The 15,413-nt window shown below is 57.3% G+C and overlaps 4 protein-coding genes across 4 annotated transcripts; 2 read left to right on the top strand and 2 right to left on the bottom strand.

Annotated features, from left to right (window-relative positions):
- Positions 1–1,043: 1,043 nt before the first annotated feature.
- GLRG_00007 (uncharacterized protein) lies at positions 1,044–2,541 on the top strand (the record flags this gene model as incomplete). Its single annotated transcript, XM_008090692.1, has 2 exons — positions 1,044–1,773; positions 1,841–2,541. 2 exons carry the CDS (start codon positions 1,044–1,046, stop codon positions 2,539–2,541), a joined length of 1,431 nt encoding a protein of 476 aa, XP_008088883.1.
- A 1,039-nt stretch (positions 2,542–3,580) lies between these two features.
- Positions 3,581–5,029, bottom strand: GLRG_00006 (uncharacterized protein; the record flags this gene model as incomplete). Its single annotated transcript, XM_008090691.1, has 2 exons — positions 3,581–4,197; positions 4,264–5,029. The coding sequence occupies 2 exons, from the start codon at positions 5,027–5,029 to the stop codon at positions 3,581–3,583; spliced, it is 1,383 nt and encodes a 460-aa protein (XP_008088882.1).
- Positions 5,030–8,250: 3,221 nt separating this feature from the next.
- Positions 8,251–8,858, top strand: GLRG_00005 (uncharacterized protein; the record flags this gene model as incomplete). Its single annotated transcript, XM_008090690.1, has 2 exons — positions 8,251–8,453; positions 8,657–8,858. 2 exons carry the CDS (start codon positions 8,251–8,253, stop codon positions 8,856–8,858), a joined length of 405 nt encoding a protein of 134 aa, XP_008088881.1.
- A 901-nt stretch (positions 8,859–9,759) lies between these two features.
- GLRG_00004 (uncharacterized protein) lies at positions 9,760–10,320 on the bottom strand (the record flags this gene model as incomplete). The annotated part of the gene is made up of 1 exon (XM_008090689.1): positions 9,760–10,320. The coding sequence occupies one exon, from the start codon at positions 10,318–10,320 to the stop codon at positions 9,760–9,762; it is 561 nt and encodes a 186-aa protein (XP_008088880.1).
- Between the last annotated feature and the right edge of the window lie 5,093 nt (positions 10,321–15,413).

Below are 15,413 nucleotides of genomic sequence, written 5' to 3'. Positions count from 1 at the left end.
CGCTGCGCTGGGGATGCGTTATCGATAACACAGAGTGGAGGGCCAAGATAGCGGGATGCACTGCGACAACCCCTTGGCGACCGGGGAAGGAGCGCAGTGCGATATGGTAAGGCACGAGAAGATACCTTAGTACCTACGATACGATACGATACGATCGATGCCTGTGGTGGATGTACCCTGGATCTGCCAGTACCTTTGACCCTGCTTGCCTGTCTTGTGTCACTTCTCCTTTGGCACACTCGATTATCGTTTGGGTTGCAGGTGCACACCGACAAACAAAAGAGAGAGAGAGAGAGAGCCTATCTTTGGGATATCAACCCGGGCCAAAGCGGAGAGATGGTAACGCTATATGAGAGTCTCTCCTAGTAACTGTTCCATTTCCTCCGACAGAGGTCATCATCCGGCGCCATCTGTCAGTCTTACCCTTTGTCAGTCTGTCAATCACACACCGGTTCCCCCGCACCGCACCGCACCCGCCATCCGTGGTGGTTGCCTTTTCTTGAGGTATCCGTACCTACCTACCACCTTACATAGGTACGCAGTATACAATATGGCCGCTGCCCTAGCAAACGGCGGGCCTAGCTGGTAATGTAAGCTAGGTAAACTTAGGTACCTAACCCAAGTCCAGCGCTTTGCGAGGGTTCGACAGTCGTGGTATCGCCGTGGTACATGCGTCGTCACACTCCCCCTCCCGGCCAGACCCTCACCGCGGGATCCTCCCTCTCTGGCAGAAGTACTCTCTTGTCCCGTCCCATCACATCATCCCATCCCACCAAGAGGGAAATCAGGTGCGCTCCCCGCCCTGCCGCTTGCTCACTTGTCCGCCAAACGCCCTCTTACCACACTACACTCACTACACTTGGACCTGACCGATACTTGCCGACCACATTGGCAGGCTACAGCCGAACTCAAGTCAACGTCGTGCCGTCTCATCCCGCAACCTCATCTGCTCTTGCGCAGTCTCGCAGAGCCGCTATACTATCTAGCCCTCACTCTCTCCCCCCTCCATGTCTTCTTGCGCTTCACCGTCCCCTCCCACCAGGATGGATAGGTTCTGTCGGCTCCCCCCGGAGCTCCGCGCCGCAGTCGTCGAGCACGTCGTCGACCACTGGCGCCACGGCGATGATTCTGACTCCATCGCCGACTACGCACTCGTCTGCAAGGAGTGGCAGGCCATCGTTGAGCGTTTCAACTTTGCCGTTTTGCGAGTCACCCAGGCCAACCTGGACGACTTCGAGACCGCCATGGTGGGCTCGAGGCGGGGTATCGTGAGGCAGATTAATCTGCACGTCGAGCTGCCCACCTACGACAATGATCCCTGCGAGAAGAAGGAGACTTGGGAGGACAAGGCCGAGAACAATGTCTGCTTCACCCGTGCATTTTACCGCCTCTTTCACATCATGAGCCGCTGGTCCGCCGACGACGTCACCAGCGGCGGCATCCACTTCACTCTGAGCATCTCCTCACCCAGCGACCTTCGCAACGCCAATTTTGAGCTGTGGCAACGCCGCAGATGGAACATCAAAGACATTGGCGAGAAGCGCTTCGCCGATTCCTGGATCGACTTTGTCGGCCAGGACGAGGAGTTCGACAGGGTCAACCGCCTGCCCGCCGTCAGTGTCATCCGGTCCTTCACCTTGAGCCCCCAGAACCACCGAGCTCTGATGCCTGCCGCCCACGCCGACATCGTTGCGAGACTGCCAGGGCTGCAAGAAGCCTGCTTCGACATCACTAAGGATCGTAAGAAGGAGACGCGTAAAATCCACTTTAACCGTGCGTCGCCCCCCTCCCCCCGTCATCTTATCCTCTTCAAGTGCACGACGGCTAACCACCCTCGCAGAATTCGCCGGCTCCATGAGCAACTGGCCCATCACGCTCAAGTCGCTCACCATGGCCAGCAACACCATCTCGTCGTGGCGTCAGATTCCCCACGAGGCCTTGGCCGAAGGCGACAGCGGCGCCAAGCTCTGTGAGAGGCTCCGCTCCACCGCCCAGCACCTCAAGCACCTCAACGTCACCAACGTCGTGCGGATACGGGAGTTCCTCCGGCCCCACTGGCCCCTTGGCGCCGACGACACGGAGCCCTTCCTGGCTCATCGCCCCTACTACCCCGAGTTCTGGCACCTCGAAACGCTGTACATCTCTTACGGCTCCATCTGGTACAACACAGAGTGGCACAAGCAGGGCGACAACATCAATGAGTCGTCGGAGCTTGTTGAATTCCGTCAGAACGTCTCGCTCGCAGCCGCTCGGATGGCTTACACGATGCCCCGGCTGAAGCACATGACCGTCAAGCAGCGGCCCCTCATGTGGGCAGGCAAGCACGAGCTTGAGTACAGGGTCGAGGAGGCCAACGAAAAGCCGTCAAAGGCAACGCTCACCTGGACCAGTACCTTTGATTTCAAGCCGTGGGAGCGGACCGTCGAGGCGTGGACCGAGGTGGCGGCCCGGTATGCCGGGGTGAAGCTCGAGTCTCGCGTCAAGTCCGCGGCGTGGCATACGGATGGCAGAGCGCCCCTGCTGCCATCTCTCACCTTTTAAAGACGATCTTGGGTTCAACATACGGAGAGGAGGGGGGGTGGGGGTTGTTTGTCTTTTTCTCTTTTCTTCTTGATTTTTAGCGTCGTCGGGTCCATTTTGGCAACACTCTCTCATTACAATTGGTTTACGATACCCGGGTTTTAGACCATTTTCCGCGGCGTCAGGCATATGGAAGGCAACGGCATCAGGCGGGCTACGACAGATGGGAAAGCAAGGCCCGTTTGAAAGAGGTGCGGCACACATCGCGTACGCCACGGCTGGCGTACTTCAGCCTCATTTTTACCTGGATAGACACGTCGAATGAACAGCAGCACACGACATTTCAAAACAGCCCATTGTTCACTGTCTTTTTTTTTGTTTTTTTTTTGTGTGCTGGATCCCGCGGCTCTGCCCTGCCCAGCCCCGCGAGGGTGTTGTCATGATTCAGGACGATATGGTTTCTGCTACAAGTTGCCGAAGCCATCGATTGCCCCGTGCCCCCGAGGCCCCCCTCCGGCGCCGTCTCAGCACAAGTAGGGCTGGAGTGAGTTCGCCAGCAAAGAGCCGGTGGGCGAGGCCGGCTTGGCAGTGTCAACGGCGGGGCGGCATATCCGCCGCGGGCAAATACTCGATGGGGCGACGAGGGGCAGGCATCGTCATTTTTCATCTCAACTATGTGTGTGTGTGTGTGTGTGATATACGATAGACGAGATAAGACGAGACGATTCGGAATTTCTTCCGATTGTGTGTCCCACGGCGTTAATAGTTCACGTTTTGTTCATTTTCTTCGTCTACGTGCTACAATAGTAGTAGAGGCTAGGAGGATTAAGGTAACCCCCTAATTCCCCTCCCGCCCCCTACCTCCCAAAGAACGCCGTGTTGCCCGTAACGCCCATGACTTAAATAAACCCTCCCTCCCACTGGCCTGACCTTGATAGAGTACATGTCGTCGGACAAATTGGTCACATCTACATGAAATGTGTGTGTGTATGTGTGTATGCTTTTAATTCCAAACCCGGAAACCCTGGAGGTGGGGTTTTCGTGTGCGTGCGTCTCCCGCTTACTCGTCGTCGTCGCCGTCGTCGTCGTAGCGGCCGGGCTTGCCGCCCCAGCTGTAGCGCTTGCGGGTGCGCAGCATCCAGCTCCAGTGGGACCAGGGGTCCTCGGCGAGCTTGCTCATCTCGACGACGTCGCCGTGGCCCTCCCAGTGGGTGGTGAGGCCGGCCTCGACGGCGAGGCGGGCGTACTTTGTGGCGAGCCAGGGCTCGCCGACGCCGTTGTACTCGATGGCGGCTAGGGTGTAGGCCTCGCTGAGCAGGCCCCAGTGCTGCTCCTGCTCGTAGAGGGAGATGAGCAGCTGGGCCATCTCGGGGGTGGCGCGGGAGGCGGGCGTGTAGTCGTTGAACTCCTCGCGCAGGGCGGAGATCTGCTCGATGCGGCGGTCCGATTCCTCCGTCTTGAGGCGGTGCTGCGTGCAGTGGTGGCAGGAGCAGTGGAAGCCCCAGGTCGAGTGCAGGCGCTCGCGGCGGGCCTCGCGCGACTGCATCGGGTCGATGTACGAGAGCGTCAGCTCCTCGCCGGGGATGATGTCGCGGAGGGCGACGGTGCGCTGCGTCAGCGTGCGCGGGTCGAAATAGTAGTCCACGTTAGGGCGGCAGTCGTGGTTCATGCGGGAGGCTGAGCGTATTAGTGTGTGGGGGGGTGGAGGAGGAGGGGTTTTACTGTCTGGTAAGGGGGACATACTGTTAACGAAGACGGCGTAAAAGTCGTCACTGCGCTTGTCGTCCATCTCGACGTCGAAAGAGTTGGTGATGAGGATCTTGTCGACCATGGAGATATGGTCGCCCTGGTAGCCGTGGCTCGACATGTTGAGCCACTCGCCGCGGTGGGGGAAGGGTAGGTAGTCGATGGCTTGGGCCTGCAGCTTGCGCATGTCTTCGGGGGGGATGTGCGTGAAAGCGGCGTAGTCGATGAGCAGGCTGGCCGTCTCGCGGAGGATGATCTCGCCGCGGCGGATGGGCAGCGTGGCCACGAGGCCGTAGTCCTTGCCGGGAACCTTGGCGACCTGGAACTTGCGCAGCGGCTGGTTGGTGCCCTCGAGATCCTCGGGATGTGTGAAGCCCCGGGAGCGGGTGATGTGGGCGGCGCGGTCGGCTTCGGTGATGATGGAGATGCCCTTGCCCGACGCGTAGCTGCCGGCGTGGTAGATGCAGAACTTGGGGCTGTCGGTGCTGTTCTTGAAGCAGGGGGTCGAGTGCGTCCAGACCGAGTGTGAGAGGGGCGAGGATGTGAAGGGGGATGACGTGCCCGCCAAGGGGAACTGCTGGTCCTCGCGGTCGTTGTAGAAGAGGCCCGAGCCGTCCTTGTTGTTGCGGCAGACGAATTCGCCCGACGAGGCGGCGAGCAGCTGTGACGAGATGCACATCTCACCGGAGCCCGATGACATGATCTTGGACTCCCGGAAGGCGAGGGCAGAGCCTGCGCCCAGGAGCACGAGTGAGGCCTTCATGATGGCGACGAAGAAGGAGCGGTATCAGTGGAGAGAACGAAGGAGAAGAAAAAGGAATAATAAGAAAGAGCCTCGGTTGTGATCTACACAGACACGAATAGGGAGAAGCCAGAAGAAGAAGAAGAAGTATAAGAAGAAGACGAAACCCCGCTTAAGAAACCACAGGAAAGAAAGAGAGATGGAGGCGGAGAGGCGTAGAGGGAGATGGAAGACGCTACTTTCGTCCCATTGATATATATATACTATGTATATGACAGTCAGATGTTTCCCAAGGACTCCAGGCCGAGCGAGGGCGGGTACTACGGGACTTTTCGTATTAAATATCCCCGTGCAATCTCGATAGGGTAAAAAACAACAACAAAGAGCAAACAGTAAGCCCCCTCCCCCTGTGCCAGCGCCCTCGACTTTGAAGCATGCCTGCTGCGGGACGGCAGGGTTCGAGCTCGACACAGGCTAGACCAGTGTTTGGGATGTTCGTGGGGGAGCGGCAGGACTGGAGCTGGGGGGGGGGGGGGGGGGGGGGCGTGTGGGTCAAGTGAAAGAGACAAGATGCGATAGTTGGTTATGCGCGCGCGCGCGGTAGACGTGACAAGCAGGGCCTGCGAGCTTGGCCAGACCCGCATCCCTGGAAACGCAGACCTGGACCGCCTCGTCTGTGCCCGTCCATGGGATTCGGAAATGTGCAACCGAGTCTCTCTCGTGTGTGTGTGTGTCTCTCTCTTGGTCCTTTGTTTTTTGTAAAATACTACCACTGTCCCCTAATTACCTTGGTAGGAGGTACCTAGGTATTGTACGGGATGCACTACGTATCACAGTCTGATACTCCGTATAGTACGTATCATAGCATGTAGGTATATATGCCTGGCTGGCCTCCTCCGGCCCGGCGGCCTGATAGTCTAAACAGTCTGGTCTGATTACCCGGGTCGCCTGGCGGTTTGGCCCGATGTCGTCCTTATGCCGTTGAGCCGCCAGCTGGCCGGTTGGTTGCACACCCACCCCTATGGGCCATGGCGGCGACTTGAAGATGCGCGGGGAAGATGGCTTTCAAGACAGGTCGCTTTGCGAGGAGGGAAAGTAGACGCGAATTAGGGACCAAAGGACAATCCCAATTGGATGCTGCCATTGTTTGATCCCTGCAGCTGCGCACTTACCTATACCAACCACGGTAGTGATGAGCGATGGTGCCGGGTGCGGTGATGTGCAAATAAGCCCGTGGTGGAATGTTTCTTGTGTCAAGACCCCGGTTGATGGGCGTGTCCAGGGGCCCGTGTGTCGTGTGTCAGATGTGTTGCAGGAGCTCTCCAATGGGTGGAGAAACCGCCCCCCCCCCACTCCTTGTCAGGGGCTAAATACTACACACTTAGCTACCTGCGCAGGTTGCCTACGCAGTAAGATGAGATTAAAAAAAGAAGCGGCGGCGTCGCAGACGCAGCAAAAGCAGGGTCGGAGAGACGGAGAAACGGACGAGGTTTGGGCATCAGACAAAACAAGTCGAGAGATACCACTCTGATCGGCGGGGGGGAAACGGTCTGGGAGCCTTAGTCACGCCCCATGCCTCTTCAACCTCTCCTCCTCCTCCTCGTTCATTTTCCTCCCCGCCGTACCCCTGGCTTTGACCCAAAGAACAACCTTCTATGCATATTTCTGTTTGTGTGTGTGTGTGTGTGTGTGATTATCGTGGGAGGGTTCCACGCCGCCGGAAAGGGGAAGGTCGGCAGGACACAGAGGGAAAACATTCCGACAGGCTCATTGATCAAATAGAGTTAAATTTCGGCTGCTGCAGTGTGTATGTGTGTTTGTTTTCTGGGTTCCCCCGAGGTCGTTTCCCTCGATTGGGACAGATTGGGTTTGGCTGCTTGTACTAAACCACACACCCAACGTCGAGGATATATTCCCGGCAACCCGGTGTGTCACCGTGGCGAACCACGCAAAAGAAAAAAAGAAGAAAAGGAAAGAAAAAGAAAAAAAAGCCCGCGGCATGATGCTCGAACTGAAGCGCTCCGCGCGTCATCCGGCTCGCGGTACAGGACTCAGGTTGCGCTTTTTCCAGATATATCCGTACTTCTCAAATAGCCATGACGCTGCCCCCCCTTGCCGTCCGTGGCGCCACGCCTGGTCGTGCTTGCGTGCGGGGGGGATTCCTCCGTCGTCTGAAAATAACGTCTCATTTGATTTTCTCGTCTTCTCCTCCTTCCCGGGTTATCGTGGGTTGGCTGGTTGCCGTATATCCGCGAGGGTTTCGTCGCATCAGTGGCTCGTTCGGAACACCGCTACCGGGCGCCAAGATGGGAGTCATCGGACGGGACCGATCCCCCCCCCTCCCTCTTAGTCGGAGACTTTTACCTCTGGCCAGGCTCCGCATGTCAATCGGAATACGCGGGCTATCCAGGCAAATGGACACGCAGCCTTTCGCCCTCGAAGATGGTCTCGTCCATGGCGCTGCTCGTCCACGGCGGCGCTGAACCAGCACAGCTCGACCCGAAACCTCGGGCCCGGAAGCATCGCGCATATTCGTGGTAACCCGGCCACCGCGGCCAGGCCGTACACCGACGTCCTGCTTTCTGTTACGGCACGCCATGCTCTTGCCCGCGGCCGCCGTGTCCCCGTGATGCCGCGCCGCCTTGACGTCACTCAAATACAACGCCTGCTCGTCAGGAACTAGCACTCCACCATGAATGTGGACTCCGTTTTTGAGGTACCCCACGTGGTCGGGTAACGAGAGCGTCGTCGTCCGGCCGGGAAATCATGCCGTAGTATGTCGCTATCTCGACCCAGATCCCGACCATCGGGCCGTGGGCGACGGACTTGTCGCGGCTTGGACTGTAACGTAGTGGGGCTCGCAGACGGTCTGCTATGTTCTATTGATCGAGGGGTTCGAAACTTGCCAGGAATTGAGGATTCGCCTTCTCGGCCGGGTCCGTAGCTTTGCCCATCTGGTCCCGATCGTGCCGTGCAAGAAGTACGGCCCCCCGCCTGGAACGGACAGGCGGACAGTGCTAGTGGCCTTGACCAGTCCAGAAGGCTGTCGGCAAGCGCATGTAGTTTTCCGCTAATGTTTCTCTGGCCTGGCGCATGCTTTCTCGTTTCGGCAAAAGACTCACCATCAGCAACAACCTTCACCTACGGGCAAGTACTTTTCAGCATAAACCCGTGCTGGTTGCTTGACCAAGTGCAAGCTTGTGGAACAGCCAACCTTTGCCGATAGGCAGTAGCTCTACAGCATGAGCAGCGTCCACAGTCTATCGGCCGACGGGTGCTCCGACCAGTCCAGCATGCCCCTCGTGACCGCGTCGTCGTACTCCATGGCCTCGGAGAGGTTCCTCATGGACCTTGTAGAGGGCCTGCTTCTAGATCCCCTCTTGTGTTTCCGGCCCGGAGAATACGTTTTCCGTCTAGTGACTGCTGCGCCATCGCCGGTGCGAAGGTAGGTTCCCCCCTCCCCGCAGAGAGTGGAACAGGGCTGGCTCCCACGGATTGGTGAGGGTCGCGAGAGGGCGGTAGCCCGGAGACGCGCGGGTAGATGCCCATGAAGATGCTGCCACGGGACTGCGCGCAGACCGAGGCGTGTATGAGGCGGTTCCTGAAGCAATCAATGGAGGGGCTTCTTGGCTACATGTCATGAGCCAGGGGCGAATGCTTCCGTGAGTCAGCGATTATGGCCGTGTTCTCGTTGAGACCTCGGCGAGTCATGGTCGAGCTGATCCGGCACGAAGAATTGGTGAAGTTGGGCCTGCCCACTTTCAACTGGCCGGATCTGCCCGTGAAGAGGAGGGGGATCTACGATGAGAACGCCATCGTGAGAGGTGATACGAGAAGCCTCTCGAGGTGATGAAGCTCGAACTTACGTGGACCGGCTTGGGCTCCAGAGCCAGGCCGAGCGGATGTGGGGAGACCAGATACGGGCCGCTCCCAGGAAACGAGATGAGCGACGACACATAGATCGAGGGGAAAGGAAGGGGGCATGCACATGTGTATTGCCCGCGGTGGGCGTGATCGCCGTCGATCTTGCCCACCACGGCTGCGTGCCCCGAACGATTGCCCGGGGTGACAGCCCGAGGCGGGCATCGGGTAGTTGGCCGACGGCCTCGGAACTTTGGAGCACGAGGATCTGCTATTCTCTGGGCTGACCCTCAGACGGACGAGGCAGCAACTCGCTCGCCGTCCCGCGCACGGCTGCTCGTCCTGATCCCGGAGAGCAGCTTGGCCGACGAGGACCTGCCGACGGACCTCCATCGGCAGGCCGGCCGGAGACATGCCAAAGGGAACGAAATGTTGCAGGCAAGGGCAATAAGACACTTGGGAAGCCATAATCACCGGCTATATTCAATAAGTGTGAGACGAAGGAAAATTATACAGTATTGAAATAAACAAATATTCCACAACCCGGCATTGGGCCTTCACCCACGAGGTGGTTCCTGTTTTCGTTCACACCGCGGGACAGGCTTCCCAGGGTGGTCGTTAGATTTATATACGTAATTGTTGCGCCCAGATCCGCATCTCCATGTCGATGCACGATAACTCCACAGAACACTGGCCGATCCTCCGTTTATGGATCATGCATTGAGCAAAGTCAATCGGTGCGCAGGGTATAAAGGTGTGTCGTCCAACGCCATGCCATGTCGAGAAAGATGCTTCATGGTTTGTTTGTACAGCGGGTGCCCATCTGTACATTTCGAAATGTATTGTCCGAGCATTTGGGACATTTGAAAGGGTTGCATGGGTATACATGCTTAGTTGTTGCGCTCCTTCTCACGCAGGCCGCCGATCGAGTCCATGTCGACAGAGTAGAACTGCGACTTGCTGTCCTTCTCGTAGGCGGGTAGCTCCTCATCGCGGACGGGCTCGAGGCCGACGGAGCCGCCGTCACCGACGCGAACGACCAGCACGCGGCCACTCTTGGGGCGACCGCCCTCGTCCTGCTCGTCGGGGAAGGTGATGTGGATCTCGGGGACGTTGTCGGGGGAGTGGGGGGCAGACTGGGGGTTCTGGAGCATCGGCGAGCGTCCGTCATGGCCGATGTACAGGACGCTTGAGCGGCCGTCCTGGCTTGTCTGGATGGTGAGGTTGTGGTGGTTGCGGGGGACGCCCTTCACCTCTTGGTAGGTGGGAAGAGCGTCTTGCCGTTGTTGTCTGCGCATGCGGCGCATGAGGAAGAGTGTGGAGACTAGGAGGAGGGCGAAGAAGACCAACGCCAGGACGACGATCATGAGGTTAAGCGTGACGCCGTTGTCGTCGCTACGGCGGACGACGCCCGAGGCGCTTCGGGAAACGAGGTGCTGGATAGAAGGCATTGCGAATCGAATCGTTGGTGGAAATGGCCCTGATTACTACTGCTGAATGTACCTCGTTTGGTTCGAGAGTAGGTCGTCCTAGTTCGGCGGGAGGGAGCGGTATTCAGTGCAATTATGATTTATGAGAAGACGACTGTGACGGCCAGTTAGCATCGCGAAAGGGGCTTGCTGTGCGAGATTCCGACGTCTGCGAAGACAATCCGGAACACTGGCAGGTGAAGATTGGGGAAAAGGGACCCTGTTCCGGATCTCCCTTTTCCCACCCCGGCCAGCGCAGCAGATGTCCTCGTGGGATCGGACAGGGGCGGAGCAGAACGGACGTACGCAAGGGATTAAGTCTTCTGTCTGCAGGGCCGTGGCGAAAAGTGGTGAAGAACGCACTTGTTTCTGGCTGTCCGTGTGTATTTTTGGGCTTCGGTGTTTGGGTGGGGCAGAGACGTAGGTAGTAGCGAGTGGGATTAACGAAAGGACGGAAAACGCAGCCGAGTGAATGTAGGCCGGAATTCCAAAGGGGGACGGAGGGCGATATTAGAGAATGACTGTGAAAATGGTAAGTAACCAAAGGTAAAGAGCGAGTGACAACACACGATCCTGCCAACGTACAGCAAGGACGACGGCGATTGAACAAAGTTGTTGAAGAAGAAGGGGGGGAAGAGGAGGAGAAGAAGTCGGGACGGGGAGGAGGAAGGATATGTCGTGGAAATGAATGAGCAGGGATGTTTTTTTGGCAGGCTTGCAAGCCCTCTTGGGACTGGGCGGTGGCCGCCTCCACGCCTCCACGCCTCCCAGGCACAGAGCCAGTGGGAATTGGACGCTTCGGAGTAAGTAGCTCGCGCGATGGAACCTTTCCGTTCTCGGCTTTACTGCATCATCCAAGGATAAGGCGGACGTCACAGTACAGTACAAGCACAACGCGGCACACAGCACATGGCGAGGTGGGCGACACGCCGGTTCGTGATCGCAGATTGGGTTCTCCCTAGGCGCTCCGTCTCCCCTCCCCCCCCCCCCCGACAACGTCACATTGTTGACATGGGGCCTGGCCAGCACGGGAAGAAAAAAGGGGGGGGGGGGGGGGGCTGCATTGGTTCTGGCCCTGTATCCATTGGTACCGCCCGCCGATAGCAGAAGCTCCAAGAAGAGGAGATGAGGTATCGGAGGACAGCCCTCCAAAAGGAACCACTGTATCCGTACTTCGTACGTACAGGTAGTATTCATACGCGCCCTCCATGGGATAGCCCCATCTTCTGTTGGCGAGGTGGAACCTGGACCTGGACAGATGTCCATTCTGGCGAGCACAGCCCACGGAGTGATTTGGACTGAATTCGGTATGGTACCAAGCAACGCTCCAGATTGACAGGCGTGGGCGATTCGTCGACGGCCAGCTGCAATTTCCCCCCATTGACCAATGGTCGTGGATTATTCCTGACATAGGTGGGACTCTACCGGGTGCCTCCATGAAACGGGGCGGATTATTGGGCGGCCGTTGGTGGTTTGTGAACTAAGCTCATTGACCCCCCTGCAAGGGGGCTCTTGGTCCGTGAGCTCGTGAGCCAAGCCGAGAGCGAGCCCCTGGCTCCTGCCTGCCTGCTCCTTCCTGTTCCTGTATCCTGCACTACCCCCCCCATCCCCCATCTTACTATCTACCTACTACGTACTTACTCAGTACTGCACCAATACGGATACAGTGACATGTAATAAGTCTGGCTCACCACACAATGTGCCACCTTGATTAGGTGAGCCCAGACTTATTACATGTCACTGTGTGTACTTGGCTCCTTTGCTCTGCTAGGTGTTGCCTTGTCTTTCCACTGGATCGCACCGATGAGAAGCTGGGGCTCCCCTCTTCTTGTGCAATCTGGACTCGCAAATCAGCATCCACCGCGGGCCCTTGATTGGCGGGGACTACCTAGGTATGGATGTAGGTACTCCGTACTATTAGTTTACAACGAAGACGCTTTAGCGTTGTGATGACATCCATTTCGGGAACCAATGTGTCCCCGCCCGTCAGCAATAATTCTCAGGCTGCGTGGCGACAAACTATCGGCGGCATGAACAACAAATTCAATGCAGCGTCCAACGGCTAACGGGGGTGGCTTTGAGATTGAGCTCTCCCACCGTCCCCCACCGTCCCCTCCTATCGCCTCCCGCCTCCGCCCACTCCATGGACCGACTCGACTGACTGTCTCCGACCTCAACCTCGTCCTCGTCCTCGACCTCGCCCGGTTCTGCCGGTGACCGTTCAACTCCCCGCCCGTCGTCGATTGACAAGACCCAACGTGTCCATGTCCCGTCCCGATTTGCGTTTGCCCTCCCAATGAGACACCCACGAACACATCATTCAACAATGTCAGATCACGCTTGCTAACTCCGACTCCATTCTAGAAGCACCACATGCAATTCCCTGCTCTCTCCCATCTCTTTCCATCTCTCGACGCTAGAAATAGCCACATTAGAGTCGAGGCTTGTGGAGCACGGTCCACCCTGTCGACTCCAGCGTTACTCTACGCCACGAGATTGCGGCCAGCTCGCAGATGGGCTCTTTCAACGTTTTTCCGCCGCCCTACCTAGTCGAGCCAGAGCTTTCCCTTCCGGCTCCCACATCCGGGCTCCTCTTGTCGCAGGTCTTCCCTTTTAGGTACACCTAGGAGATTCCCTCGAATTGCCAATGCCCCTTGGAGACAAAACGAGAGAGCTGCTCATCTCGGTTGTTATGAGCCACGTTGCGCTGTGCAAGGCAGCGACCACCTCTTATCCCTCAACCCATGCCGACCCATGCCCAATGCAACATTGCCGGCTTGTCACCGAACACCGAACCCGTGCTCGGCCCTGCTCTGTGGCTTACGCCTCCTCTCTGGGCTCCCGAGGCGTGGCGTCAGCTCGCCCGATTCACAAGACGCCACAGCAGGCGGGCTGACGCCCTTCCCTCAAGCCCAGATCAGATCGCCCGCCGTTGCTAAATAGCACATCATCCGCAGAGTCATTTGCGACTACTCGTGCTCACTCCATGGACCCGTGTTGCCCAGCTATTCACCTACCAGCCCACCGCATCAAACGTGGTCGCTTTCCCGCACCGACGGCAGAGACAGGGAAAGCACCCGGTCTAGCTCTGTTATCAGGCCCAACGGCATGCTCATATCGGCATCACCTTTGCCCTCTCCAAACCGTCGCTCAGAGATTCGACAACGCCGACGCCAATCGTGGCCCTCGGAGAGTAATGCTGTACCTTCGGAGTGGTTTGAGATGGCTCCTGCCTAGAGCAGCTCCTCGGTCGCTATTCTGCCCATCAGCTTTGGCTCGCGAAAACGAGGTAGCCCGTGATGCCGCAACGAGTGCGAGACAGCTTCAGGGACACGGCGAAACCACGGTATAGGCGGGCATGGTACAACTTGACGCAGGACTCTACGAGACGCCAGCATGCTTCGACTCGACCCCAGCGAACAGACACCACAGCTAAGTATGCGGTTGAACATACGGCCGCGAAGCTTTGCTCATCAACCATCGGAACCCGGAACGGAGATCCGACTAGCTTGCGACTATAGCCCTGCTCTGACAGCCTCCGAGACACCAGGTGGTGGCAGTGCCTGTCGGCGACATAGCGCGGTATGCTCTCGACCTCTGACTTACGAAGCACCAGTGCTTGCTTGAGTTACCCCGGATGCAGCTACCCGCTGCGATACATCGAAAACCTCGTCGTTGGCACTTGAGCAAATCGTGTCGGACTCGTCTTCCAGACTAACCATAGACGAGGTGGTGTGGCACTTTTTTCGGCGGTGCTTCGAGTGAAACTACGTTTGAAAGATGCCTGAGATAATACCACTCGATTCACGGCGCTTAGGAGCAGCAGCCACGTATGGATATTTGGCGGGAAATATTGATGTCACACAGCGACGAGCGACTGCAAGATGGGACTGCCGGCCGACCTAAGGATGTCTCGGCCTGACTTGCTGGCAATGCCCACTGTTGACATGCAAGCCCAGTCGGCTCACGTTAAAAAGCAAACATAAGGCGGTCAGCGACGTGGCTGATCACCGAGACCGTTTGTAACCAGCGAATGATTTCGGTTTCCCTCAGCAGCAGACGAGACCTTTGTGAAAACCCTGACGCTTCCTTCTACACGGACAGACGCGTCCTCGACAACTCACGCTGCACGTCCCGGAGTCTGCCCTTGACAGCACAGCTCTCTACGTTCATAATGGTTAGCATGAGGAGTTAAACAACTTCGATTCGTAATGGCCAGGCAGCGACTGTCCCGGGCGATTGTGCATTGTACGAGTGACCGATTTTCAGGCAGGTCATAACGGACGTGTCTCGGTTTGCTTTTCCTCCAGGCCTCTACGAACCAACTCGCGACGCCAGTCGACGCCAGTGACACCAGGCCCAAGAGCTCGGCGGGCATACCATGGATCCTTGCGGCCGCATCTTCAGCAGTAGGATCAGCCTAGCTTCAAGTGCCATATGTGGAAGCAGAGGGCTGCCCGAGCAACAGGTGCAGATGTTGCCCCCCACCCAAGAAGAAGAAAGCGAGAGCATCTCTCATGGGCAATATCTCAATGAAAGCCTCGCGAGCTGGCGTATGGCCTAGCAACAGAACAACGCAGCCTAAAGCAATTTCATGTCCTCATGCAACATTGCACAAATGCCAGTTTACCATGATGCCATAGTAAGGCCGGACGACGACGGCTCTGATGTTGTCGCCGTAGTTTTGCCACCCCTTCTTTTACTGCCTCTTAACCCTTCGTTCCCCCCCCCGTTTGCCTTTCAATTGTCTTTTTTCTTCTTCTTTTCTTTTTATTTTTTCTTTCTTCCTTTTTTTCTTTTTCTTCTCTCTCTTCTCCCTTCTTCCTCATTTATAGCTGCTTCAAGTGCTGGCATCCAATGAGCTGCTCTCCCGAAGCATCAAGGCAACAAAAAGTTTGACGGACCAGGCCGCCAGGAGTGAACAAACACGGGTAGCCCCTTGAACCGGCAGAGTTGAAACACTGAAACAACGACGTCCTCACAGGAGTGGGGTACAATCCGGGGTCCAACATCGGGCATGCGTCGCTGAGAGAATAGAAGAGGCCCAGTTCCAAGTTTCAAGGAATCCCCGCAAC

This window comes from Colletotrichum graminicola (assembly GCF_000149035.1).
Source record: "Colletotrichum graminicola M1.001 genomic scaffold supercont1.1, whole genome shotgun sequence".
In the NCBI taxonomy this organism is placed as follows: Eukaryota; Fungi; Ascomycota; class Sordariomycetes; order Glomerellales; family Glomerellaceae; genus Colletotrichum; species Colletotrichum graminicola.
Note: the sequence above shows the minus strand (reverse complement) of the source record. Positions and strands in the feature narration are given on the sequence as shown.